Source organism: Girardinichthys multiradiatus, chromosome 12 (genome assembly GCF_021462225.1).
Source record: "Girardinichthys multiradiatus isolate DD_20200921_A chromosome 12, DD_fGirMul_XY1, whole genome shotgun sequence".
In the NCBI taxonomy this organism is placed as follows: Eukaryota; Metazoa; Chordata; class Actinopteri; order Cyprinodontiformes; family Goodeidae; genus Girardinichthys; species Girardinichthys multiradiatus.
This window is the reverse complement of record NC_061805.1, coordinates 38,272,922-38,299,827: the sequence shown is the minus strand read 5'-3', so window position 1 is coordinate 38,299,827 and position 26,906 is coordinate 38,272,922. Positions and strand designations below refer to the sequence as shown.

General features: G+C 39.6%; 1 protein-coding gene and 1 long non-coding RNA gene across 6 annotated transcripts in view; one reads left to right on the top strand and one right to left on the bottom strand.

Moving 5' to 3' along the window:
- Positions 1-26,906, top strand: part of rtkna (rhotekin a) — a 100,210-nt gene that overhangs the window by 9,378 nt on the left and 63,926 nt on the right. Inside the window, exons 1-2 of one of the 5 annotated variants that reach the window (XM_047381688.1) lie at positions 22,422-22,439; positions 23,428-23,538. The exons of 3 other annotated variants lie outside the window; for them this stretch is intronic. In XM_047381688.1, coding sequence (XP_047237644.1) covers positions 23,443-23,538 — 96 coding nt within the window. In that variant the 5' untranslated portion in view covers positions 22,422-22,439; positions 23,428-23,442. Of the gene's footprint in view, positions 1-22,421; positions 22,440-23,088; positions 23,332-23,427; positions 23,539-26,906 lie in introns of those variants that run through there. One more of the 5 variants, XM_047381687.1, reaches the window with a different exon arrangement.
- LOC124877985 lies at positions 6,918-23,179 on the bottom strand. Its single transcript, XR_007040643.1, has 4 exons — positions 23,047-23,179; positions 20,164-20,282; positions 7,307-7,371; positions 6,918-7,169 (listed from the first exon to the last, which is right to left on the bottom strand). It is a non-coding gene; the product is annotated as an uncharacterized LOC124877985 (long non-coding RNA).

Genomic DNA, 26,906 nt, shown 5'->3' with positions numbered 1-26,906 from the left:
CCACAGTTTAAAAGTCAACATGTTATTTTCATTTGGTATATTTGTTCAGTTTCCAAAAAAAAACATGTTACACAGGACACATTTTAATCTTTCTTTAGCATCTTTATATTAGCAATTAGCATGACTAATCTTTGCATGACTAATCTTTGCATTACTAAAACTGCCTTTATGTATATTCTCTAGAGAAACTAAATCCTTACACTAATTCTGAGTTTTCCAAAAGCCTGCTGACATTTCCAAATCCAACATTGTTCCAAGACAGAGACTGAAAGGATAAAACTGAGCAATTTTGCTGTAATCCTTTCAGCGTTTCTGTTATCTGCTGAAAGTTTTGCTTTGTCTCACACTCTACAGGCCTGAATGAATCACAGAGATGTCTCAACATGTAGAGACCAAAGTTTCCTTTCAAATAGCTTCTTACACCTCTGTGTCTACTTTGACTTCATTTGTAAACACCTCACAGATACTAAAAGTATCTAATTTTGAGTAATTTGGCATTAGAACCTCTACACGAAAGAGTGTTGTCAATGCCACCTGGTAGGGTTTATCATTATTATTTTGGATGCACCCTTCTTCTGTACCACATCTAATCCTGTTGTGGATTGCAGTAAGGGCTTCAGCCTGTCTTAGCACATCTTTAATCTACAGTATCAAGGCAGGCAGCAGAGGCTTCTGCTGATGTTTATTGTTGTTTTACTTGAAACTCTGATTCACTAAGTCAGTTTAATTAAATGTCTGTCCCCCTGCATGCAAAAAAACAGGAGAGGTCATGTAGATGCCTTGGACTCACTACTTACTTGCTTATAGGGAATAGTGAAGGATTCCTAAGCTTCAGATTCAAAGCAAATATGTTTACAAAAAACTATGTTCTGTTGCTGCACTGTAGCCTGAAACCAAACAAAGAACTAAAGCATAAGATGTTATAAAACAGTTCAGAGGCCCGAGGGTTCTGATGAGTGGATGCACTCTGCTTTATTGATTTCTTGAACAACTGCAGTGCAAAGAGTGGCCTGCATAGATTTCTCCCTGTCTCTGTGCACCCTGAGGGCTTTCTGGCATGTTGAACACTGCAGGGGTACATTAGAGATGCCAGGGAAAATTCACCCCTTCTTGGACCCTTATTCTCAAACAAAGCCAACCCACTGGAGATTTCTGCTTGGAGGCTTTCCTGGTATGCCAAGCGATATTTTAACTAGCAAATGTTTAACTATTCTTATTACACAGGCTTTGTGTATACGTCAGGGCACAATTCCCATCCAGACTCAGAATGAAAAATGGTAATCAGTTTCTTCAAGCGAGAAGTAAATATTAAGTAACTTCTTGTTACTTCTCTCCAGGTAATGACTGGACTGTTTGCTTGATGACAACAGTAATGCAGGAAGCAGAACTTAGTTTTAATATTATATTAAAATACCTCCTATTCACCCTCCCAACACTGAACTATCACACCCTTAAACTTTTTCACTCATATGTTTGACAATACGACTACAAATGTCGGTGTTTTGGGGGATTTAATGAGAGTAGCTCATAATTGTAAAGTGGATTGAAAATTATGTAGTTTTCTTTTTTTTGTTTTACAGATAAAGGGAAAAAAGTAATCAAAACAGAGTTTTTTTTTTTAAATAACACAGCAGTAACTTTTCTGACTCTGTGAAAGACAATAAACACTCATACTGGGAAGATGCACTGCAAGATATTTGTCAACAATGAATGTATAGCTGAGTTTCTATGGATTAGTATTACTTTAATTCCACCCACAATCAGTCCCACCTCACTGTCATCAATCACAATGAACATGCTCTTTTTGTACTTTGAACTTGTTACTGTTGGCAATGACAGTATTTTCAGGATCAAAAGAATGGTTTGCAACTGATTCTCTAATGTCATCATTGTAGTCATCTGAGAAAGATTCTGTGCCCTTCTCAACTACAACAGCTGGTGGAACGACATTTCTAGCATTCAGAACAGCCTGAAGAAGCTGATGCCTGTCAGCAAGGGTCGAGGAAAGGTTACTAAAGTTGTGCAATTTCCTAGCGCAATGTTTAAAGTATGCATGTTTACTTTCAAATCGTAATGTCCAAAGACGGATAGGTAGGCCAAAGTGCACAATAAACTCTGGATAATGACTGAGATAGTGATGCTTAGGGTTAACTGGGTGATTAGGAAACATGTTGAGTCTTAAATACAGACATTCATCAATGAACTCTTAAAGTGGCTATCCGGCCAGTGGCAGCTGCACAGATCAATTCCATAATCTCTCTGAGATGTAAAAGCAGTCGCCATACTTCATTATCTGCTGGACATTTGATCTTCTCTCCAATCAAGACTGGCAACAATCGAAGCAAACGCCAGTTTTGCACAGCATGGCCACCAAGCCTTTCACTGTCTGGATTAAGTTCATAAAGTTTGTTAGTAGAATCATCACCGAGGTAATGGAACTGATTTGTCCATTTAACTCTAGGTAAGTAAACTGTTGCTGTACGATAAGATGCTTAATGAACAATGCCATGTCAGATGACACAATCCCTTCAAATAGATCATGGCCAAGATACAGAGGCAGTCCGGGCTGACAAACATGAAAGTTATTTCAGCTTACTGAAAACAGAATCAAATTTGACATCTCTGCTACAAGTGTAATCACCACTGCTCTGAACTGTCTTTGTGGGACTGGACAGTTCGTTTAGTACCCCTGAATGGAGGATCTGTTTCAAATGTCTTTCTGTCGATTTCAGAATACCTGCAGAAATGTGAACTCAGACTGATATTTTCAAAACAAATCCCCAATGTGTGAGCCTAGGTTGTCTCCCGCTATGGCGCACAAAATTCCTTTGCAAACTATTCCATCATGTATTTCAGTGCCAGTATCTTCAAGGCTTTTTAGATCATTTACAAGGGGAGTCATAACTAATTATTGACCAAAATAATTGAAATCTTGCTCTTACAGAGAAGAATAAGTTGCAATTGATCAATGGTTGATCTATTCTGTGGCAAAATATTAACAAGAGTGAGATACACTCCAAGTATCTTGTGTTTTTTCTTGCCAGACCCTATAGTGTTCACCACTTCAAAGGCATCCTGGTATAGAATCAAACCAAGTGAGGAGGCATCTGACTTGAACAGCAAGCTGTCCTTTACTTTAGTACCATCCCAAACACCTTGAAACACATCATTAGCAGAACGCGAGAGTGTACCTGATTGTACTGCATTCTCAGGCACTCACAATCGTAGAGGGATTCAATCGTTTGCTTGATTGGAATATACTGAGCAAAACACTCTTTGCCTTTGTCATTTTTGCCCAGGCAAATGGGCACAGGTTAAACATAATTAAAAGAATTTTTGAACATAGTTTTTCTTTGGTCTGTTTTCAGTGTGGTAGTATTGCAAGCTTTCAATAAATCTTCTGTTTTCAGGACATCAATTACTGTGCTTATGTCTGCATCTGAGACTCCGAGTGCAGCCATTCTTTCATTGAGTTTAAAAAGCATGTGTGACTGACTGATATCATGTATTTCTTGAAAACCTTCAACATTTGTTGAATTACAGAAGATGAAAGCAGCAACTTAACTTTTAATTTAAAGTAAAACAGAGATAAATATTTTTAAAACTGTGTTTCATCCGCATTTTCCAGGTAGACAGCAGACTGCTCTACTAATACGTCTTTCGGAGCATTATGGTCAGTATCAGAAAGTTGTTTTTTGGGCACTCCAGGGGAAATGTTCCTGGTTGTGCAGCTGAAGCCCATACTGTGTCAGCTAGACCATCATCAGAACTGTGTCTGTGTTTTCCAAAAATATGCAAAGAGAATGCAGACAACACTCGAAACTGCTTGTCACAATGTTTAAATGGACATGAGATAGTTTTGCCCTATTTAATGTGTATTTTCAGATGAGAAAAAAAGTGGTGCTTCACACATCAACATGACATTTTAGTTCAGTTGCCCCATGCAGTACTGGCCTAACCATATGTCCTCTTTTATGATGTCTGTAAACATGTGATTTGAAGGCTGCAAATGTTTTGGAATACTCTTTGGCAGTCAGGCCACGCACACTTGAAACACAGGTTTTGAATATTGCAATGAATTCTCATGTGTCTTACATACTTGAATAAAGTAGCACATTCATTAGCAAATACCTGACATAAGAACATTTTCAAAGCTAACATATATAGATGCAAATGTAATAGAAAAACCCTTTAAGTGACTACAAGCTTGTTGAAATTTGTAAGAATCAGTAGTCAGAAATTACTAATACAGCATAAGTTTCATGCCAACTTAACACTGTATGATAAGCATTAGCCAGATAGAAATATATTAAAATGTTTCACATGGCTCAACTGCCTGAAGTTACGACATAATAAATTGTGTGACAGACATGAAAGTAATATGCTTTGTATAGGATTGCATACGGTCACGTTAAGGTTAACTTTTGTGAAAACTTATTCGATTAGCAACAACGTTAACAAGCTGTTTCAAGCAAAGATTTTTAACACCTCACTGGAGACATGTCATGTGCCAGCCTGCTTCAAGTCCTCCACCATCGTCCCTGTTCCCAAGAAGCCAAGGACCACAGGGCTTAATGACTTCAGACCCGTCGCCCTGACCTCTGTGGTGATGAAGTCCTTTGAGCGCCTTGTGCTCTCACACCTAAAAGACATCACCGACCCCCTCCTTGACCCCCTGCAGTTTGCCTACAGAGCCAACAGGTCTGTAGACGATGCAGTCAACCTAGCCCTTCACTTCATCCTCCGGCACCTGGACTCCACAGGAACCTACGCCAGGATCCTGTTTGTGGATTTCAGCTCTGCCTTCAACACCATCGTCCCAGTTCTGCTACAGGAGAAGCTCTCCCAGCTGAGTGTGCCCGACTCCACCTGCAGGTGGATCACTGACTTCCTGTCTGACAGGAAGCAGCGCGTGAGGCTGGGGAAGCACGTCTCTGACTCCCTGACCATCAGCACCGGTTCCCCCCAAGGCTGTGTTCTCTCTCCTCTGCTCTTCTCCCTGTACACCAACAGCTGCACCTCCAGTCACCAGTCTGTCAAGCTTCTGAAGTTTGCGGACGACACCACCCTGATCGGACTCATCTCTGATGGTGATGAGTCTGCGTACAGATGGGAGGTGGACCATCTGTTGGACTGGTGCAGCCAGAACAACCTTGAGCTCAACGCTCTAAAGACAGTGGAGATGGTTGTGAACTTCAGGCAGAACCCAGCCCCACCTGCCCCCATCACCCTCTGTGACTCCACAATTGACACTGTGGAATCTTTCCGCTTCCTGGGAACCATCATCTCCCAAGATCTCAAGTGGGAGCCAAACATCAGCTCCCTCATCAAGAAAGCCCAGCAGAGGATGTTCTTCCTGCGGCAGCTGAAGAAATTCAACCTGCCAAAGACTATGATGGTGCACTTCTACACAGCCATCATTGAGTCCATCCTCACCTCCTCCATCACCATCTGGTACGCCGCTGCTACAGCCAAGGATAAGGGCAGGCTGCATCGTGTCATTCGGTCTGCTGAGAAGGTGATTGGCTGCAGTCTACTGTCGCTCCAGGAACTGTACACCTCCAGGACCCTGAAGCGGGCAGGGAAGATTCTGGCTGATCCCTCCCACCCCGGTCACAGACTCTTTGAGACTCTCCCCTCTGGCAGGAGGCTGCGGTCCATCCGGACCAAAACCTCACGCCACAAGAACAGTTTTTTCCCATCTGCCACCAGCCTGGTTAACAAAGCCCGGAAACCACCCTGACACTCTCCCTTTCCCCCACACCCCCCCTTTTTTTGCTGACAGGACACTTGTAACTTGTAACTCTATGTGTTACATTAACGCTCAGCTTGGACTCCTGCTTTACTTGCACTGCTTTACTTGCACAATGATCACCTGCACTGTTGTATTGCTCTTGCATCTTATACTGCTCTATATTTACTCTCACTCACTTAAAACTGTGCACATATATTTATATTATATTGTAGATATGTTTATACTGTTTAATTTGTACTGTATTGCACCGACTACGCCAAAACAAATTCCTTGTATGTCCAAAAACGTACTTGGCAATAAAGCTTTTCTGATTCTGATTCTGATTCTGATTCTGAAGAGTTATTTTCCCCATTCAAATATAACAGTAGTTTTTTTTTTTAAATGCTTAAAACGTTTTTAAATGCTGCACGGTGGCGCAGTTGGTAGCACTGTTGCCTTGCAGCAAGAAGGTCCTGGGTTCGATTCCTGGCTGGGGATCTTTCTGCATGGAGTTTGCATGTTCTCCCCGTGCATGCATGGGTTCTCACCGGGTACTCTGGCTTCCTCCCACAGTCGAAAGACATGCCTGTTAGGTTAATTGGTCAATCTAAATTGCCCCTTAGGTATATGAATGAGTGTGTGCATGGTTGTTTGTGTGTTGCCCTGCGATGGACTGGTGACCTGTCCAGGGTGTACTTTCGCCCATAGACTGCTGGAGATAGGCACCAGCTCCCCTGCGACCCACTATGGAATAAGCGGTAGAAAATGACTGACTGCTTAAAACTTTACACCCACAAATTTAATTTAGCTCAGACTATCCAAGTCAATTAAACGCTAGAATCTATTTTATGCTATTAGCTCTCCGACCACACTGTAAGAGGAATTAAGAGAACGACGATTAAAAGTTGAATGTCAATTTAAAATAAAATCCAAAAATGACAAAGGTTAAGAACATTGCAAGATGCCTTAAATGACTTTTAACTTACCCACGGATGTGTTCAGAAAGTGCAGATTAAGTTGGATATCCGCTGAAAAGTAAAACGTTTGTCTGCACATGTCACGATGTCTGCCTAAGAAATACAGCAAAATTCTGTTAACTGTTGAATCAGACATCATTCCCAGAATGCAATATCATTTACAGTAAATACCTTTATTTTAAGATCATGAGGAAATATTTCCCAGAATGCATTATACTATACGATATGGTACCATTTTGATAAAAAAAACCCTGTATAATACTGTTACATTTTCACAGTTTTTACAGTATTTTGTTACAGTGGCAATCTCAAGTCTTTTGAAGCCTCTAACAGGTTTTTCTCCAAAATAGTCCCCTCTTCAGCTCCATCCATTTTCCCATCAACTTTAATGGGCTTTCCAGTTCCTTCCGAAGAAAGGTATCCCCACAGCGTGATTCTGCCACCATACACTATTCCTCCTATTTGCAGAAAAGATCAAGCACAGTCAAATTAGAAAGAGAACATTTGTGAAATGTAGTTGCCAAGTCTTGCCACTGATCCTCAACTGGATTCAGGATTTAGCTGAATAAAAGCCTCCCAATAGTATGATGCTCACCATGTTTCACTGGGGGGAGGATGATATGTTGTGAGTGATGTGACTTCTGAAGGCAACTGGTTATGCTGGAATTGTTTTAGGGGAATCAGAGTAAACATGGGATGATTAATATACTTTTTAAGACTTAAACTTGTAAAACATTTTCAAAACTATTTTCCTTCCACTTCACAAGTAGGCAGTAGTTTGTTGTGGTCTATCACAAAAAACCCCAATTAAATACTTTGAAGTTTGCTGTTGTAACATGACCAAATGTAAAGAGGGGATATAATGCCTTTTCAATGCAGGCATCTACATCCAGTGATGAGATTTTGTTTTGTATATTCTGTTGTTTTTTGAGTATGAACTGTTAGATCTTCACCTCTTTCATGGTAAAATGTGTTTATTTTCACAGTGACCTGAATAAAGATAGTCTTATAGTCATCCTGTACAGTAGATGAGCTTCCCTGCGGTTGAACCTCAAAAGCTCTGAGTACCTGTTCATTTCCTTTTCCATACACACACGAAACACAGTTACAGGATGTCCTCTGACCCTTGACTAGTCTGCACCACACACTCAAGGACACCACTTTCCTCTCAGCCTTATCCTATCTAAGCCCTATTGACCGAACAAGCCAGACAAGCCATTTAAAACTCAACTGGGAAACACAGTAAATGCTTAAAATGTTGCAAAAGATACTGATTTTTTCACTTATTTGGCTAGTCTGTTCTAATAGCACTCAGACAGCAATTCCCAGGTCCCTGCCACTGTAAATGAAAACAGCTTTAGTGTGTGGTGGAATGTGGTTTGTGTCTCAGTGAACCAGCAGGCGTCAGGACGCAGTTTAACAGCTGAGGGTCTGCTGCTTATGTTACAAGTAAACCCCACCCAGCAGCACATCCATGTTCTTTTTCATGACAGTGCTTCTCTCTGAACAAGATGTGAACATAAATGGCAGACACAGGAAGTGAGTCACACCTGCTCTTGCTGTCTAGTTCACACATGTCTACATCTTCATGTACATCTCTGAGCCTGTCCTCTCTTACCATTAAGAGTGAAGAATGAATGCTGATGTTTAGCTTTGGTAGTTAATCATTCATGGTAGCTGACGTTTGTCTATCTCTGATTCACCACACCACCTTACATAGTGACTAAGTAGCAGTGTCTCATTGAGCAAGGTCCATTGCGTATTGTCTGACACAGATGGGCTTTGTTCGCCCAGCATACCCTCTCTTGTTCGAAGCTATCACTGCCAGTGACTGGTTTAGCAGACAGAGAGATGGATTGGCTAGGCTTAATCACTGGGACATTTTCCCACCCCGCAGATGTGAAAACTTCCACGATGCATCATCAAACTTGTCTCACTCACTTATTTTGACCAGATAAATCTTTTAAATCTGAGTCGCCCAGAACCTCGCATTCAAGCTACTGGAAAACTACGATAATAAATATATTTTTAAATCTGTTTTTTACTGCAATAACAGTATTGTGGTATAGGCCTGTACCAGCTTTGCACAGGTCAACTGACGATCTTTATGTTAAATAGGTCAAGCTCAGTAAGGTTGGATGAAGAATATTGTTAAAATAAAATTTTCAATTCTTGCCAGACATTCTTAACTAGAATTATGTCTGGACTTTGACTGGGCCATTCGAACACATTATTATGCTTTATTCTAAACTATTTCTTTGTACAGTGCAGTGAAAAAAAATGTCACGCTTGTGGATTTTCTTTTGTCACAGTTAATATTTTTTACATCATCAAACACAATTTATCATCAGACAAAGACGACCTGGGTAAATATAAAATTCAGTTTTCATAGGGTGACTCCATTTATTGAGGAAAAATCTACCCAGACCAACCTGGCCCTGGGTGGAAATATATTTGCCCATTTTTGTTAAATCATAAGTTAACTATGATTAACCCCATATTTGGAAAGCTGAGTTCAGTTTCAGTCGCAGTTGTAGGGACTGTAGGCTCTAGTTAATTAAAATGACAGCTGTAAACCCAAATCAAAAAATGGTTCAGCAATACCAATACAAACTCCCAAATACATCAAGAGCACATCAACAACTCTTCCAGAGGACACAAACGAACCCAGAACACAGACTAAAATACAGCACGCCTGACGTGACTCAGGTATGGTTCATCAGGTCATGACTCTTCAATAAGAGAGTGACTGGGCAAAAATGCCATTCATGGGAGAGTTCTAAGATGAAAACCACCACTAATCAAAAAGAACATAAAGACCTTCGTCACATTTGCCAAGAACATCTTGATGAGCCCTGAGACTTTTGGGAAAACATTCTGTGTACTAATGAGACAAAAGTGCAACATTTTGGAAGTGGATGTCCTGTTACATCAGAAAATACTAACACAGCATTTGCCAGAAAAGAAGGATTGACAGTCAAACATGGTGGTAGCTGCTAGAACTCTGTGTGGCATTGACCTGTTCAGGTACTTTGGGACCTGGATGACCAGTTTCCCATCCCTGCTCAATAAAGTAATCTCCACAATATGCTGCCACCACCATATTTGACCGTGGGAGTGTGTTTAGTGTGATATGACCTCTGAAGGTAATAGGTAGCACTGGATTCCATTTAATTTATTCATTTGTATATCTTTATGACAGCTGAATACAAATGCTTGTCTCACTGATTTTTAGAATGATTTGGCTTCTGGAACGTGCTGTTCTGTTTTGAAAACAGGTTCTTCATAACTTATACATTTAAAACAACAGATTAAACTTTAAATAAGGAGTGCAGATAAATGATATCATTTCTTGTGGATTAGCTGAAAGCTTTTGGCATGTATTTCATTAGTTCTGACCCTGTTAACCTGCCCCTGAGAGCTGAATCTTTCATCCCAAAGACCCTACCTCCCTAAGAGCCTTATTACGCCTGCCGTTTCATTACTTTCAGGCTCAGGTCCCCTGATGAAGCATGAAAATGGGTCCTTTTGTCATGTCTTTCAGTACTAACCTACTTTCCTGATCCAGATTGTCTTTTTCCTCTCCAAAAACATCTAAAGAATTACCATGTGTTATGAATATTACTTTTCATCGGTTATTTCTGTTTACCGGAGACTTCAGCCTATTGAAACCCTGACATGAAACCCTGTAAGCAAGAACTTCATTGTCTCATGCCGAAGGTATCTTCTTCCTGTGAAAACAACACCCCCATTGAAGACTTCTTTGTTAGACATTGACAAAAACACACACACATTGGACCAGATTCCATTTACAGTGCTGGACACTTGCTGTCAAGCTTTTTGTCAAATAGGGCTCAGAAACACAAGAGTCTGTGTTTACTGTTCACCTTTGGAGATTTGGTGCAGGGAAGGAAAGAGATTACGTCAGTTTTACACGAGGATAACTTGTATGTTCTAAGTTAAACCTGTAACTTCACCAAGGACAAGTCATTAACCTTCAAATGATTCATGCAGTTAGGCAGAAGAATAAAGGTCACATTGGTTTCAGCCCACTTTGCTGCACCTTTTCTGCTCTTCTGTCTTTGCGGTTCTCATTTTTCATTTTCTTGGGCACAAAGGGGCTCTTTATCATTTACTGTGTACATCATATCACCTACTGACTTTACTGTCAGAGCAAATGGAGTCAGGGCCTCTCTTTCACAAAGATGAATGTTCAGTGAATGGAATCAATCCAATAAAATGTTAAAGGGTGTTGGTGTAGGTGAAGGGTAGGTAAGCTGTGTATGTGCATTCCTGCATGGATCTGAACTATTGTTTTCAGTTTGTGAAATCTCACTAATGAAAGAAAGAATTTGCCAATATTATTTTGCAGTTCTTCTGAATGGTTTAGTGCCTCAAATGGCTGTGTTTTCAGTGCATCCTGAATGGAATATCGTGTTAGTGCAGAAGTGACAACGGTGGCACATGTGCCAATGATGTTGTCTGTGTTGTTGATGCTTAACAGGTGTTTGACTTTATGGGATCAGATGGGTCTATTATGCACGTCTCCCTTCCCTGCATGTTGCACATTGTACAAGTCCCTGCCAGCATGTCTGTGTTTGAATTTGTTTGTTCACTGAGCCCAGTGTAGCAGATGGTGGGATGTCAGATCTTGTTCTGTCTTTGTGTTGGTGCTGCTGCCTCAGCGGTAATCTCCATTGGTTCTCTGCTGCTTTTCCACCTTTACCATCTTTGCCATATCTGTCGCTAAAAACCTACTTCTACTGATTTTGTTACAGTTCTGGAATATGCCAGTGCTGGATGTGAATGGGGTTCTGGTAGTTTTACCTTTGATACTTCTCAGATCTTTAGGAGTTAAGTTATGCCCTTTTTTTGGTCAACAGGTTGTTTATGATCCTGTTGACTAGGGCTGGGGTTAGGGCAGGGCTGGCCTGAGACACCTATTTCTACCACACTTTTTCCTTCCACCAAGCTTTCCTTTAATGTACTTGGATACAGCACTTAACAACCAGCTTCTTTAGCCACTACCTTTTTTCTCTAACCCTCCATGTGGAGGGAATCAATGACGGTCTGTTGGACAACTACAAAGTCACCTGTCTTCTTTATGAAAGCACAGGCAAAGACATGTCTGTAATTTATTTATATATTTAATTTATTTCTGCATTTAAAATATTTTTATTATATATGTTATATATAATATAACATAGTTATTATAATATGTTATATTCTAATTTTCTGAGAAACTGAATTATAGGTTTTCTTTTTGCTGTAAGCCGTAATACTCAAAATTGACAGAAATAATTGCTTGAAATATATCCCTCATATCAAATTTATATATAAGTATCACTTTTTGAATTGAAATTGGGCCCCCAAATTAAATTCTGCTTGCTTCCTTCTGCAACCTTCAGCTGGCTCTGTCTATTTGCAGGAAAATATTAGGTGGTTCTGTGATCATGCCCCAAGATCTTGACAATGTCAATAGTGCTGCATTGTTCTGCAAGACTTTACAACTTTTAACTTTTCAGTCAGTAAAATCTGCCTTTTTTTTGTCCATTTTGCCAGAGGACAAGAAGTTGCCTAATAATCATACAGCGTTGATATAGGGTGGAGATGCCCTTAGGCCACACTCTCCTTCATTATATAAAAACACATTACCTTATATTCTTAAATCCGATATGCATTAAGGTTTATACAACTGGGAGTTGTATGCATGAAGATGATAATATGGTTGACATAATTACCTACCTAATAATTTGGTTGAGGCCAATCCCTATTCCCATGTCTTGCAAAGTCACATAGATAACCAAAAATAAATTATAGATGTGATTTCACATTTAACGTCAAGATATTAACCAATGTTTTCACACTTTAATGCAGTTCACACTTTATTGAGAAAATAATTTAGCATAAAACTGAAACCTAATTATAAAAACAGTTTTTTTATTGTTAACTTCATCTTCCTTGATACCTTGTTGAACAAAAGTTCCCTCTCACATGATCTTCCTGACGAAAAAGAAAGAGTGTTATTTTGTTCTGCCGGTTTGAGTTATAGTTTCCTGTGAGTCCTCTCCACAGTTGTTTAGATTTCAAAAATGGATTACACAGATGCTGGTGTTCTTGTTTATATTTTTAGACATCTGAAGGGTTACTGTAAAGTGCATCCAAATGATAGGAATATGGTATACAATGGGGCAGAAATCACAAATAATTATTTTTGTCCAGTGATTATACTGGTGATGCTCATCTTTTACACGTCTATTTTAGCAGGAAACAAATAGGAATGTGTGTCATAGGAAAAACATAACTATTTTCTCCCTAAGTCTGTTCTGATTACATATTTAAATAAAACTAAGTTATATTAACACACATGTCCATATTGTGATATCACTGGCAAGAATCACATTGTGGTGCATTTTTCTGTTGATACAGACAGTCTGCAGAGGGTGCCATTACTCCATTGCATTTTCAACATTGGCTTTATGTGACCTTTCTCGCCAATGGTTCACCTACCCTGACCACATTTTGACATTCTTTATTTTCCTCATGCCTAACAGTCATTAAATGCCTAACAGTCATTAATAGTCATTTTAAGAGATCATTCACAGTATTAAGTGCAAATGAATAGCCTCAATGCACCTGTCCTCTTACATTCACACACATTCTCTATAATGTTGCACAGCGTGTGCCACTGAGGGCAGAAATCAATGAAGATGAATCTCCTATTGAGCAAGTTTCTCTTCCACTGAGGTGTTGGCTCCCTCAGAGGGATGAGTTTCTGCAGACTTCGGCAAATGGCTGAGGTAGCGTTCCTGAAAGTCAGCAATGATTCTGGGAAGCAAGCAAACTGCTGAACCGTCTCCAAAGGCGATAGTGTGTGTGTGGTTTACTTTTAGAGCTAGCAGCACATGGGGTGATGCCAATCTGTGCATTGTTGCTCCAGTCAGTGACGAGGTTGTCTACTCCCCACAGATTCTCATGTATTCATCCCTTTTTTCAGTGAACGAAAAATGTCTGCCGAGTAATTTGTGATTTCAACTTTGACCATTTGTCTGTTAGTTGCTGAAGTTTTGATGTTGAAGTCTAGCATTCATCAGATGGTCTCCTTTCCCAAATTTCACAGTAGAAATCGATCCAGACTGGTTATCACACTGAAACTGGTCCACCTAATAACAAGGCAGACTGCTGACTAGATTTACTGTGTCGTTACATTGTCTCCAGGCTTGAATTATGCTTTTGCAGCTGTCAGCACAGATTTTTCAACCTATAAACTGAGAATTGACCTCCTGTGTTGGGGGAGGTAGGGGTGATTACTCAATGAAATGTTTAGTTTTACAACTTGCTGCAGGCTGATGTCATTAAAATGAACAGATGTAACACAAAGTGTGTCACAGCAATGTAATGTAATTAACTTCTTGCATTTTTTCAAATCTCTTAGCTCTATTGTTTTATTTTACAAAAGAAAATCGTCTCTGTGTAGATCTGTAATGCTGCCCAAACATTATGTTTATTCAAGCCAAGCTAATTGTCTTTATTACAGCATGTAGATGAACATATACATATACAAGTAAAAGTAATCAGGAAGAAAGTATTTCATATATATGAAGAAAAACAGTAAAATCATAATAGAATTAACAGCTAATATTCGAAACCAACAAGAAGAGATATAACATTAAAGAGCATATTTTAAAATGACTCATTAAATGCTAGCTGAAAAAAATTGATTTTACCGATGCACTGATCTGACCATTTAGTCAGATGGAAGTGTCCATTGTAAAACCTTACTTTTTGACATTATGTGTCTCATACTATGCTTGAGAAGGACCCATCTATGTAGCAGAAGACCCAACTGAAGCAAAAAAAAAATACTTTTGTCTTCTTTTCCTCTAAATGCTGTGTTTAAGTAAAACGTTCCAAACTTCCTGTTCCTCAAGCCAATCATTTGGCATTTATATGGAATAGTCATACCTCCACTTTAGGTAGCATATAAACCCTAGCTTCACCTATATAACAGTCAAAAACAATTTTGTGCTTTCCAAGAATAGATCCAAAGGGTAGCAGATATAAAGAACAGAGAGACCCATGTATCAAGCCCTGAGGTACCCCATATGACACTGGAACAGAGAAGGATCTGACATTTAGACCAACACAAAATTCTCTCTATGCCATGTACAATCTACACTTCTCCAGTGCAGTACCAGAAATACCTACCCAATGCTTTAAACAAGACATTACAATATTTTGACAACATATATATTTTTGAAAGTAACTGTTAAATCAATGGGAACTGTGATCCAAAGAAATGGAGTCAAACAAGCTAAAAAACATAGAACATACTTAGAACATACTTGAGACTTGTGATGTACTGTCAGCAGGAGGGGATTTAGTGGTCTTTTTTGCTGTCCTTTTCAAATCCTATGTGGGAAAGTGGAAAAATACTCAGGAAAACTATTTTGTTCAGTCTTGCCTTTTGTTTAGCGACTTTCCCCTGTGAGAAACAACATGGAGGACTTGGTAGGGCATAATCACACCAGCAAATTTCATAGGCTACATCTATTTTTGAGGCAGTTTTGCTTCAACCCCTTTCCATGGAGTTGCTGTGAGCTTGTTTATGTCTATTTATGCCTATATAGTTTGTGTATGATGCAAGAATAGCTTTGTGTTTCTGTGTGTGTATGTTTTAAATGAGTAGGAGGTGTGTTGGGTTCAGTTTTCAAATGACAGTCAGGCTTCTTTGTTGTGGTTTTGGGTCTGGCTCCCAGAAGCCCTTGTGTGTTTCCCTACCCTTTTCTGTTGCCACACACTGCAGGGAACTAAAGACAGCTTTTATCCTCTCATATATATAATATAAAGCAGGCTTCATAATAAAGGTTGCTTTAATGAATTGTAGTGCAATGGTGGGTGATGACGTGGAAGCTTATCAGTGTTTGAAACAAAAACTACTCTTAGTACAAAATCAAAATGAAAAAATAATGACTATTTGTTTTTCTAGGTAAGAACAGAAATTTAGAAACATTTCAATGTTTTTTTTTCAATAATCATACACTGATCAAGAAATTTTGATTATATGTGCTTTACGTTTACGAGTTTAGAATGAGCCAGACCGCTGTTGGTTATTTAGAAATATGCCAAAGGCATTGTGTTTTTATGGTGATGTGTAATATAGGGACTGTTGTTTCATACAGTTCTTAAACAACCTTGACTGCTTTTTTTCAAGTGGATATTTTTTGTGTGGACTTATGATCATTTTGGGAGCACAGAAGCTGGTATAAGAAAAGAAAAAAAACTGCCAAGCTTAAACTTACCCGAGTAAATAAATGCCATTTTTTTAAACAAACATAAATAGAGAAGAAAATTAAAATTATAGTTTCACCCAGTCTTTTAACTGTAAATAACCATATGTCAGGCCTAAATTACTGTTTCAAGTTTGAATTTGAAGTATTTGTTCCCACCATTTCTAAGAATCGTCTTTGCTTTGTTAGGATTTTGATGACAAGCTGTCACTGTGTCACAGAAATAGTTTTTATGTAGCAATTGGCAACAGATCACAAAAAATATACATCACTTACAAAGAACTATATATATATATGTGTGTGTGTGTATGTGTGTGTGTGTGTGTATATATGTATACATATATATATATATATGTATATATGTGTGTGTGTGTGTATATATAGGTATATATGTATGTATATGTAATAACTTTTCCTGTAGTTCTCCTAGGTGTGAGGAAAAAAATATACCTACGGAATATAAATCTCATGAATGATGCTGGAGGATTAAAGGATACAGTTGTGTAAAACTTTAACAAAATTCTGATTTTGAATTTTGAAATCCCTTTTCTCGTAAGAAACATTTGCCACCATTTCTACACGTATTGGAACGTCTTATAATGACTGGACATGTTATAGAGGCTTTGTGACCCCAGGATGCCACGTTTTTGCTGCTGTTCTCTAAGAGTAAACATTTTTCTTTTGCTTCCCTTAGTGTCCCGCTCATAGTGTGTGGTGGCAAGATAAACTTGGATCTGCAGCCAGCTTTTTTTGTCACAACTTCAATTGTTTAAAACTTCTTAATGAAGATATGGGCATGTTTAGCAGCCAGTTTCTTGTAGCTATTTCTCAACTTATGAACGTTCGCTTTCTTGAACGTTATCTTCTTTTGTTTGTTCCTATTTTGACGATTTTTGATGACTTATATGGGCCTTCATAAATAATTACTTGTAAAAGTGAGATTCCCCTTCCCCAACATGCATTTAAGTAGAAATTGTCATGATTTGTAGTATATTTGGGTCATGTTGTAAAGGGTTTGTATTTTTGTTTAGTGTTTTTCATGCTTTTCTTGGCATTTAGCTTTCTAGTTTATCCTTGTGTTCTTTATATTTTGAGTTATTCTTGTTAGTATTCTTGGTTAGAGTATTCCCAGTATCTTTGTTGTCCACCTGTACCGTACCAATCAGCATCATTGTTTTCACCTGTGCCATCCACTTACTCGCCCATTTTGTTTACTCCTTGTGGATACATACTGTGTGCTACACCAAACCTGTCCATGTCTCCGACTGTTTCGCGTCTGTTTTCCTTGTCCATTGCTCCAATCACCTCATGCCTGCCTTTTAAGTTTTCACCATTTATTTATTAAATTCCTCAAATCACTGAAATTCTTTTGCCTACCTTTCTGTATTTGAGTCCCATTCCAAGAAAAACCTGCCAGAAATTGTAAAATTTGCAAATTTGCGCTCTTCTCAATAGATGGTTGCTCCGATTCAATTTTCATCTACAATCTTTTTTTCCTAAATCAAGCTATAGTGATTTTATTGATGAAAATTAAATGCTTCAAAGCTAAAACTTTTCACCCTCCTTTCTTCCACAGAAAACACCATGTATAACCACCTTCTTCCTGAAATGCTCTGAGTGCACTGTGCTTCCTCCAGCTGATTAGGTGCATGGAGGGGGAAGTTATCCATATTCCTCCACACATCCGTTCAGAAACAACAAAGCTCCGGGCATTGTCTCAAAAGCAGCACAGCCCTTTGGGAGCTTATTTTGCAAGGGTCAGCTTGTAATGTGTATCAGTGTTCATATCTTTGGTCGGATGTGTATGTGTAAGTGCTCAGTTTTGGTCAAACCTCTTAATTTGATCAAAACAGATTGGATTGCTCTAACAACACTCTCACAGTACAGGGGTCGTACAATGAAACTGAAACACCTGGTTTTATACCACAATAATTTATTAGTATGGTGTAGGGCCTCCTTTTGCGGCCAATACAGTGTCAATTCGTCTTGGGAATGACATATACAAGTCCTGCACAGTGGTCAGAGGGATTTTAAGTCATTCTTCTTGCAGGATAGTGGCCAGGTCACTATGTGATACTGGTGGAGGAAAACGTTTCCTGACTTGCTCCTCCAAAACACCCCAAAGTGGCTCAATAATATTTAGATTTGGTGACTGTGCAGGCCATGGGAGATGTTCAACTTCACTTTCATGTTCATCAAACCAATCTTTCACCAGTCTTGCTGTGTGTATTGGTGCATTGTCATCCTGATACACAGCACCGCCTTCAGGATACAATGTTTGAACCATGGATGCACATGGTTCTCAAGAATGGTTCGGTAGTCCTTGACAGTGACGCGCCCATCTAGCACAAGTATTGGGCCAAGGGAATGCCATGATATGGCAGCCCAAACCATCACTGATCCGCCCCCATGCTTCACTCTGGGCATGCAACAGTCTGGGTGATACGCTTCTTTGGGGCTTCTCCACACCGTAACTCTCCCGGATGTGGGAAAAACAGTAAAGGTGGACTCATCAGAGAACAATACATGTTTCACATTGTCCACAGCCCAAGATTTGTGCTCCTTGCACCATTGAAACTGACGTTTGGCATTGGCATGAGTGACCAAAGGTTTGGCTATAGCAGCCCGGCCGTGTATATTGACCCTGTGGAGCTCCCGACGGACAGTTCTGGTGGAAACAGGAGAGTTGAGGTGCACATTTAATTCTGCCGTGATTTGGGCAGCCGTGGTTTTATGTTTTTTGGATACAATCCGGGTTAGCACCCGGACATCCTTTTCAGACAGCTTCCTCTTGCATCCACAGTTAATCCTGTTGGATGTGGTTCGTCCTTCTTGGTGGTATGCTGACATTACCCTGGATACCGTGGCTCTTGATACATCACAAAGACTTGCTGTCTTGGTCACAGATGCGCCAGTAAGACGTGCACCAACAATTTGTCCTTTTTTGAACTCTGGTATGTCACCCATAATGTTGTGTGCATTTCAATATTTTGAGCAAAACTGTGCTCTTATCCTGCTAATTGAACCTTCACACTCTGCTCTTACTGGTGCAATGTGCAATCAATGAAGACTGGCTACCAGGCTGGTCCAGTTTAGCCATGAAACCTCCCACACTAAAATGACAGGTGTTTCAGTTTCATTGTCCAACCCCTGTAGCTATCACATCTGGCTCTTCCACAGTCACATGTTGCTAATCCACCCATCATTTCAGCAATGGGCTGTGACCATCTAACGTGGCAAAATCCCAGTGAAGCAGAAAGGTGTTAGGTCTTTCCACCACTAATCCTGGGTCTCAGTACTGGGTTTTTACTTCACCCTCTCTGGCTCAGAGGCAGCAGAAGTGTTTGAGTCAGCTGCCTGTCTGCCTGCCAGCAGGACCTGTCACTGAGATAATAGCTATTTTCTTCTGGTTTTGTTCAGCTTGTGGGCTTTTGTCCTGTTAGTCTTTGTATTTTACTAGAAGGGGATTTACATGCAGGAGTTTTATGGTTCAAAGCGCTTCTAGTGGGATGATGAAAAGCCTAAAGAAGAATTGAAAGGATTATCGGTCTTTACAATAAAATATCTTTGCCTCAATGTGTTTTGTGGTCTGGTCTTTAAAGATATTATCCAGTGATTTGTTTTTTTTTATTAAACAAATGTACACTGAAAATAAAATCATTGCTGCGTGATGAAGTATGGATTTCCAAAGCAGGATTTTACAAAAGTCAATCTTTTAAAAATGCACTGAAAAAGAAATTATTTCTGTTTTGTTTGTATTTTGTTCAGTGACATCACAAGAGACACAATATTTGACCTGATCTGTTGGTATTAGTAAACACTATGGAGAACAGATTTTGACATAGATTCTGAAGCATTGGAGTTGCATCAAAGTTGCAAGAAGTTTAGCTTTACGTGTTTAACTGTGATCTCCACCAAGTCAAGATGGGTACCTCTTTATATGATGAACCTTGAGCAAACGATGGAAATTGTAGTTATTAGAACTTTAACTTTTGAAAATGTGAATGTATGCATGTGAAGAGGGAAAAATCCTTAGTAAAATACAAATGGATGTACTCAAAATAACTCTGATCAGTGACATTTGGCATGTTTTAGTTTTATGAAGGACTCAAATGCAAGGAAGACATTAATGCTTTAATAATAAAAAATGAAAAGAACTTACAAAAATGGTCTTGCATATGGAGAGCAGACATGAAGCTCAGGAAATGGACCGGGCATGGAACTGGCAGGCACACAGTAGAATCCAGCAATGAACAGTTATATCTTATATCCTGAGGCAGGCTGGAGAAATAACAGGGAAACCAGATGAGCTAACCAGAAGAAATGAGTTGCAGCTGAGGCAGAGAGAAAGGCAGAGCAGCTGAAGGAGGGAGACTAATTAACCAGGAAGCAGCTGAACAGAAATACAAAGAAACCCAGGGAAAAATCTAACAGAAATGTAACAGGAAAAAATGTAACAGAAATAATAAGTTAGTTGTTTAAGGAAATAAATGTAAGAAAGCAAGACCACAGTAACAAAGTAAGCACCAATAAAAGTGTCAAAATCACTGCACTAAATGAAATCAAAGTTTAAAAACCTCAGGATCGTGACAGTATTAGACCTTGGGTGATGTCAGAGGGTAGTGAAAAGTTTGATTCTGTTAGGGTAGGTTTTATTCTTAATTAAATAAAAATGCCATTTTTATGGGTTTCCGGTCATTTGACTATGTTGCACACTTCATTTAATCTGAATATGTCAGTCTGGTTACTCAACAGTATTTCTTTTTTGTGATGTGGGTTTTTCCTTCATTATGCAGTCTATTCTAACTTTGATTACAGATTTTGATTCAGATTTTTACAGTTTTTTTGTGACATTTTAAACCTGCATGCTTCTATTTGTCGTTTTGTTTTACTGAGGACACACCTGAATTTCCCTACTGTGGGAATATGTATATTCTATTCTAAAGTTAAAATAGTTACAGCAGTCTTTCAAAGTGGTCTTTTTGAGCTTTTTTTCCAGTTCAACAGCAATTCCCATCAACTCTCTGAGGTATAGTTAACTGTGAATAAATACCCAGTATCCAACAGATGCACACTAAAATTTCCTGAGCCCCTTTAACCTCCACCCTGGAGGTTCGGGTAATACGTTTCTCGCTCTACCTCAGGGAACAATAAATCTCCTGCTTCTCTCCAGCTGTTGCTGCTTGTGTCAGATTAGCTGGTTGATCTTAAAATCTGGGGAAGAGGTGTTTTTGTGAGGGAAATGATCCAGCTGCTTGCTTCTTTCCCTCCTTTGGTTTCTTCCTGTGAGGTGAAAGACCTCTCAGAGCTCCTTTGTTTCCACTGTTTGCATTTGTAAAAAGTTTACAGCACATGTTCTGGGGTGATGGAAAGGCAAATGTGGAGGAATTTGTGTGTGTTTGAGCAAAAAGAATGGTTAGGGTAAAGCAAAGGCCAAAGCGTGTATGATGCATTTTGTTTAACTTGGAAGTCAGAACTCTGAAGATGGTATGACATCACACCAGACTCACGTTCTTGTTGCTAACTGGAAAACAAGTGTTTTTTGCTAATCGTGGTAGTGCTAACTACTATTAGTAATACAACCCAGTAACAATGATTTTATTCTCCATTTTATGCTTTAAAAACACTTAAGGCTCAGAATAGAGGTATACGATACAATGTGTGGCTCTGGTTTATGAGATCCAAATTGTCAGATTTGTTAATAAATAGTTTATAACAGAGGCTTTAACAACGCTTTATGTGTCTTGCTGCCTTACTGGGTATTTACCTTTTCCGTTTTGAAATTCTGACTTTCAAGTGCTGGTAACTGATTTGGAATTTCAAATCAGTGCTTAATCTAATGGCCTATTTCACTGTTTGTTTGGGGGGGTTTTAAGGAAAAAGATAACACTGCATTTGATTCTCTGCAGGTCCCAATTTAAAGTTCAGTACTTTGACACGTCAAACTTGAAACGGATCATCCTACTCTGAAAGAAGATTTTAAACAAAAACTGTTTGAAATTACTGAAATCTTTTTTTTTTTTTATCGCTTTCTGGAGTGCTTGCAATGCTTTTTTGTCATTAAGAAAACGTTGGGTTATGACAAGTGTGGAAACTACAAAATGTAGACTGGTCAAACTTGAATTAAACTATTCTTGACTAATTATAGATACTAAACACAGTTTGGTTTATTATAGACAAAAAATACATTAAATCCCCTAACCGCTGCTTCTCAGGATGGCGTTTGAGATGAGTTAATGAAATAACTCTAAAATTGTCCAGTTCACACCAGAGGGGTGAAATGGTTCTGGAATGAGTGCATTTGTTATACGTCTGACTCAGCGGGCAATGCCTGCAACGTGACGCCGGTTTCCTGTGGAGGGGTCGACTTTTGGTCTGCACAGTAGGGTCTGAAGTATGGCAATGGGAGGACACACACACAACAGCTGGACAACAAAGGTACACAGATATGCGCCTGATATGTTTTAATGCCTAATGAAGATTCTTGGGTAATTTTTTTTTTTTCAATCTGAAGACTGGAAGCGGAGTCTTTTGTCCTATATGCTGGATTTGAGCAGAAAATCTGAATTATTGCCTATTTGAAAATATATAAGAAAAACGAAGTCTTTGTTTTCGTTTAAGTTTTCTTGTGTGGTCATGTGACCAAGAAAGCTTTTTTTCAACCCGGTCGTGATTTTCTTTGAATTTTTATTGTCAATGAACTAGGTTTTTCCCCCTCACTTTGTTAGTTCTACTTTTTACCTGGGGTCACTGTTACTTTACATTCCATGGTGCGTTCAGTGTTATCCAATCAGATGGAGCCCCAGCTGTCACGGTTCGAGTTCCCTCCATTAGACTGTAGCTGATAAAGAACAAAGCGCTCCACCCGGTTGCGGCTCCGTTCTGGTGTAGTATTTGTGGTGTTTATTCGTTTAAAACGGAGTAATACCTCCACCCCATTTTCTGTTTTCTTTTAAAAGTTCATTATTAACGCCCGAAGCGCGGCTTAAGGGTTAATTTAGCGCCGATCAGCCGGAGGAGCGTCAAGACGCACATACGCACTTACTGGCACAGTGGAGTAGTTGTGCCGATCGCTCCCGCAGAGGCGATGCCCATTTGTGGAGAGGTCTCTTGTCACAGAGGACACACCACGTTCACAGTGGGGACACAAAGAAGAAGAGCTCCATTCTTTCCGCGCCGTTAACTGTGGGTGTTTGAGAGGACTTCTGTTGTGCGCAGAAACGTAGGAGAGAATATCCCAGCCTGCTCTCCCCGGAGTTACAAGCCTTGTTTTGGATGGAGACCGGAACTCTTGCGCATACGTTTTGCGCACGGGATGAACGAGTTAGAAGTAAAAATGAAGTTTCTTACTGCAGTTTCAGCAGGATAGTGGACTGAAGTCCTGTATCTCGCATTCAAAACAAAATTATTTTTCTTTTATTTGTAGCCATTTGCCTAAAGGATGCCAACTGATAAATACGCAGACATGGAGGAAAAACTTTGGATATTGGAGGACCTCAATATGATGTACATCCGTCAGATTGCCCTCAGTTTACAGGTAATTGTTCCCTTTTGACAAGTTCTATTAAATACAATAGAGGGGTGTGCCTGCATTGTAATAGATAGAAAAACATGTTTTCATAGGTTTTGTTGTGCATATCTTTATCAGCTGACAAGACAGGCAGCTGTGCTTTGGGCTGGTTGTGAAATGTACTGAGGAGCTGCTTAAAGAATCTTTGTGTGTGACAAACGAATCAGTCTGACACTGGTGTGGTCTTTGCCTTCACAGATGGCAGACAGAAAACAACCCCACATGTCATCCATCTCTCTCTGTTACTGTGCCCCCTTTCAGCCGGGGCTCACACAGTCCACAGCTGCAGATACAGCCCCCTTAACCCCCTGTGTGATTGTGAGATAGTGCTTGTTAGAAAGAGAATGAGAATTGAGGAGAAAATATTTTAACATGAATGCAGTGTTTTGCCATCTTTTTGGTGATTCAAACAATCTGTGTTTCTGTTGTCTCAGAAGAAATAACTAAGGAATGTTTCTTTTTCATTTTTTCCAGATTTTAAAGAGAAATTGAACTTATGGTCACAAGGAATGTTACAGGAATTTCATTAGTTTTTCTTTTTTGTATAATAATTTGAATAGATATATGTCTGTGCTTTATCTAAAATACCACACGTTTTTAATCCAAAAGGCTTTCAGCTGTAGCCTCAAATGTTTGGTGCAGTTTCTGATAAATACACCTTTCATGTACCAGATGCACAACATAAAGTTTTTAGATACTAATTACACTTGCCAAGAGACTTTAAAATCAAAGTAATGTGTGTTTTCTTTCTGGTCTTTGTCAGCATCTTTGTCGGGTTATTTCTTTAAAACAAAAGCGGGGATTATGCTGTTTGCACAGAACTGGCATAGTTGGAACCAAACATTGGGTCAAAAATTGTGACTCCGTTTGTTGGGTTATAAAGAAAAATAAAAGACCTCATCATTATTTACAGGCCACCACTTTGAACTATACAACAACCTGATTAGACTTCAATGAACCTCTCCTGCAGTGTGAAATAAGACAGGATGCAGAGCTGTGCGATATATTGAATCACAGTTGTCATTGCAGCATCACTGTGTGCAATACTGCAGTCGCAGTTTACTCAGTTTACATGTTCCTGTCGTGCATGCATAGGTTTTGTCTGGAAACTCCAGCTAACTCCCACAGTTCAAAAACATGCTAGGATAGTTAGCCACTTTAAGATGTGACCCTCCCAGGATTAATTTGAAACAGAGAATAAATGGCCTCAAATGGAGGAGTTCAAGTATCTTGGGTTCTTGTTCACGAGTGAGGGGAGGATGGAGCGGGAGATCGACAGAGGGATTGGTTCGGCTGCCGCAGTAATGGGGACGCTGTGCCAGTCCTTTGTGGTTCAGAGAGAGCTGAGCCGAAAAGGGAAGCTATCTATTTACCGGTCGATCTATGTTCCTACCCTCACCTATGGCCATGAACTTTGGGTCATGACCGAAAGAACGAGATCCCGGGTACAAGCGGCTGAAATGAGCTTCCTCTGTAGAGTGGCTGGGCACTCCCTTATAGGGTAAGGAGCTCAGTCATCTGGGAGGAGCTCGGAGTAGAGCCGCTGCTCCTCCACATCGAGAGGAGCCAGTTGAAGTGTCTCAGGCATCTATATGGGATGCCTCCTGGACGCCTTCCTTGGGAGGTGTTCCAGGCACGTCCCACCGGGAGGAGGCCCAGGGGAAGGCCCAGGACACGTTGGACTATGTCTCTCGGCTGGCCTGGGAACACCTTGGGCTCCCCCCGGAGGAGATGGAGGAGGTGTCTGGGGAGAGGGACATCTGGGTGTCTTTACCGAGTCTGCTGCCTCCGTGACCCGGTTCCGGATGAAGCGGAAGACGATGAGTATGAGACGAGAATAAATGGATCATTCATTTTAACCCAAAATGTCCTTGTTTGGAATCTAGGCTATGGATTTTGTTTCAGCCTTTGATAGCCTTAATGCTAGGCACTTTAACCCTTTTTTTGGGTTGAAAACCTACACCAGGGTTCAGAGATCCACCACCCTGTTGTTTTAAATCAACCCAGGCGTGGATCGGTCCTTATTTGACTCAGGACAGGGTAAAAAAAATAACCCAAATTAGTTTTTTTTTAACCAACAATTTTATAATTTAAAGATTGAAAACTTAATGCATAACTTTGAAGTAACCTGGTCATTATCAGGTAGTATGAACTACAACAACCTTTACGTTTTTGTAGTTCCTCTGTTTGCTCACCATATTTAAAACCTTGAACTTCAAAGCTACTTTCATATGAGGGTGGAGTAAAAAAAAAGTTACGTCTCTGAAGGTTTTTTTCATAGTTCCTATGGCCTGTAATGCACTGCCACAAACCAGCTATTATGGGTTCCTTTTTTCCAACAATGATTTGATCAAGCTGTAATTACATTTACTGTCGTTTGATGATAAACTTGTTTACTGCCAGACATGGGCTGTAAAACTGCTGCTTTGTCTGATAATTTAATCTAGAACATTATGGTGGAATGTAGGAATGTCAGTCTGAAGATCTCTTTGGCATTTCGTTGTCTCAATTTTAATAAAATTTTTATTAAATCAGTTAAATGTATTATAACAAGATAAAGATCCTTATTTAGCCATGTGAGAAAACTGCTGTGTTACTTTTCCCCCTTCAGAGCGAGTTCAGAGGTTAGAGTCTCCTCCAGAGGTAAAAGTCTCTGCTTTGCGTAGAAAACACTTTGCTGGATAATTTTGATGGTAGATGCCCTCACCTTGCTCAAATGCTCATTCTATCAGTCATCCTCTCTCTTGCCCCCCCCCCACACAGCAATTTTCCTCACTTTGGGTGGGTTTATTAAACAGGGAGATTCTTTGTATGTGGCAGAGCTGCACAGCCCACGGTTTAACTGTAATTTCAGCAAACTACAGGGATTTAAAAAATAAACGTCCTGTTAGGTGATTAAGATTTGCAGTTATTAAACTGTTCACTTTCTGCAGCTCTTATTTTCACCCCACAGCAAGGTAGTTGTTTTTGTAAAACCGCTCCCACCTAATGTACAAGCTTACACATGTAAGTTCATGTTTCTCTAGTGTTTATAAATGCTGGGTAAGCAGTGGAATACATTTGTGCTTAATTTTGAAGCTCAGTGGGAAGTTGCATTTCTGCTCTTCAGGTTTTAACAAGTCTTTTGGAATAGCAATGGCTGCATTCTTTGCTCCAATTCTTTTGCTTCTTCCTCTCCTGTGAGGCCCACTGAGCCATAATGCCACTTCTTTAATTGTATATAAATCAGCAAAAAAAAAAAAAAAAAAAAGGCATTTTAACCACAGGATACAGGATTTGCTTCAGAGGGGATATGGTTGATGGGAAACAGGAAATGGTCACGTGTAATTATGTTC